Here is a 1,828-nt window from a genome sequence, read left to right on the forward strand (position 1 = left end):
CACCTCTCACAAGGTCACTTAGAAACATTGTCGACTCCTGAAGGCGTACACATAAAAGGTCCTTCTTAGGTACAAGATCCATCCACAATTCTTTAATGCTGCAGGTAGACGGAATATTCCATAAATTAAAGAAACAAACAAATATGGCGGGAATAAAACATAATTACAGACCATAAAGCGCATTGTTCAGTTTTTTTGGTTTGAACACCCTTCGGACGGGCACTGGTTCTTGCTCTGCCCGCAGTTCAACACAGTCGATTGGTCCCCATGCTAAAGGAAACAAGGCGCGGATGGGGGGGAGGAGGATGGGGGTCCCTTGACTATGAGGGGCCATCATAGCGCTGTTGAGTTGGGGGTCAGCCTCCCCCGGGGTTGCTGCTGCTGCTGCTGCTGTGGCGGCGCTTTGGCCTGCTGGTTGAGACCGGAGGGGTTGGAGGAGCGCATCTTAGTGTTGGGCAGTTTGTGGTCCTTCTTCCATTTCATTCTCCGGTTCTGAAACCAGATCTTGACCTGACGCTCGGAGAGGCAGAGCGTGTGCGCGATCTCGATGCGTCGCCTCCTGGTCAGGTAGCGGTTGAAATGGAACTCCTTCTCCAGCTCCAGGACTTGCTGTCTGGTGTAGGCAGTTCGGGACCTTTTGGGCTCCCCTCCGTTGTAGTTGGGATTGACTGAGCGGACCCAGGCGGCAGGCACACCGAGAAGGAGAAGAAGGCAACGGGACACCGTCATTATTATGTAATAACTCGACAGTGGGGTTTAGACAAGATGGGTGGGGTAAGCGCCTGTGGACAATAGGAGACAATTGGGGAGCCATAAAAAATGGTGATGGGCGTTTGGGTTCAAGAAAAGCTTCAAAGACGTGCGGCCCAGCGTCACTGCCAGGGCAATTAAATTTATGGGGGCTGTAATGACTGCCCTATCGGTTTGGTGCCTCGTAAATCTCTCGATAAAGGGCTTTGCCCACAAAAGGTTTCTCACGTTTTCTTTTTTTGGGGGAAATACCTCCTCCCTCCCTCCCTCCCCCCTCTCTCTCACACACAGGCACACAGAGGGTCCCGGCTCCCCTTGGAGAAGGTCAACTCACCCGTGCTCACGTGGATCTTCTTCATCCAGGGGTACACCACCGGCTCTTTAGGGGGCAAGCGGGGCTGCCGGCCACCGGGGCCGCTTCGCAGTGGCGCTGGGGGGGCTGGACCGGGTGCTGCGGGACGTGGCCTTGGAGCAGGGGCTGCGCCTGGACAGGGTGGCCTTTCAAGGCGGGAGGAGCGGGCGCTGGAGGAGGAGGGTTGGGGGGCGGCGGCGGCGGGGAGGTCTCCAGCGGAGGCTGCTCCGGGCCCGCGGTGGCGCCGAGGCTGCCATAGCTGTAAGGCGACTCGGAGTAGTGCGGTGGCTGCGCGGGGTAGAGAGCCTCGGGAGGAGGAGGAGGCGGCGGAGGAGGAGGTGGCGGCGGCGGCGGCGGCTGGTATCCGGGCTCCCTGCTCGGCCGCGGGTAGTACTGGCGGAGCGGCGGGCCCGGGTGCTGCTGCTGCGGCTGGGGGTGCTGCTGCTGCGGCTGCGGCTGGGGGTGGTGGTGGTGGTGCTGCTGGTGCTGGTGATGCGGGTGGTAGCTGCTGCCCCCGCCGCCGTTGCCACCGTGCTGCGAATATTCCTCGCAAGGAGGGAATTTGGGCTCGATGTAGTTGGAGTTTATCAAAAACGAACTCATGGTCATTAATTTGTGAAGTGCAAAAATACTAATTTTTCTCGCGTTGTCGTTTTTCTGGGCTCGCCGAGGCCCCTCCCCTTCTCCCCCTTCCTCCTTCCTTCCTTCCCTCCCTCCCTCCCCCCT

General features: G+C 58.8%; 1 protein-coding gene across 1 annotated transcript; it reads right to left on the bottom strand.

The window, feature by feature from the left end:
- Positions 1-287: 287 nt before the first annotated feature.
- Positions 288-1,754, bottom strand: HOXA4 (homeobox A4). Its single transcript, XM_015418574.1, is given in 3 exon segments — positions 288-668; positions 1,085-1,150; positions 1,153-1,754. Coding segments are annotated over 3 exon segments (960 nt in total). The 5' UTR covers positions 1,712-1,754; the 3' UTR covers positions 288-333.
- Between the last annotated feature and the right edge of the window lie 74 nt (positions 1,755-1,828).

This window comes from Gekko japonicus, unplaced genomic scaffold (assembly GCF_001447785.1).
Source record: "Gekko japonicus isolate JY-2015 unplaced genomic scaffold, Gekko_japonicus_V1.1 scaffold341, whole genome shotgun sequence".
Classification (NCBI taxonomy): Eukaryota; Metazoa; Chordata; class Lepidosauria; order Squamata; family Gekkonidae; genus Gekko; species Gekko japonicus.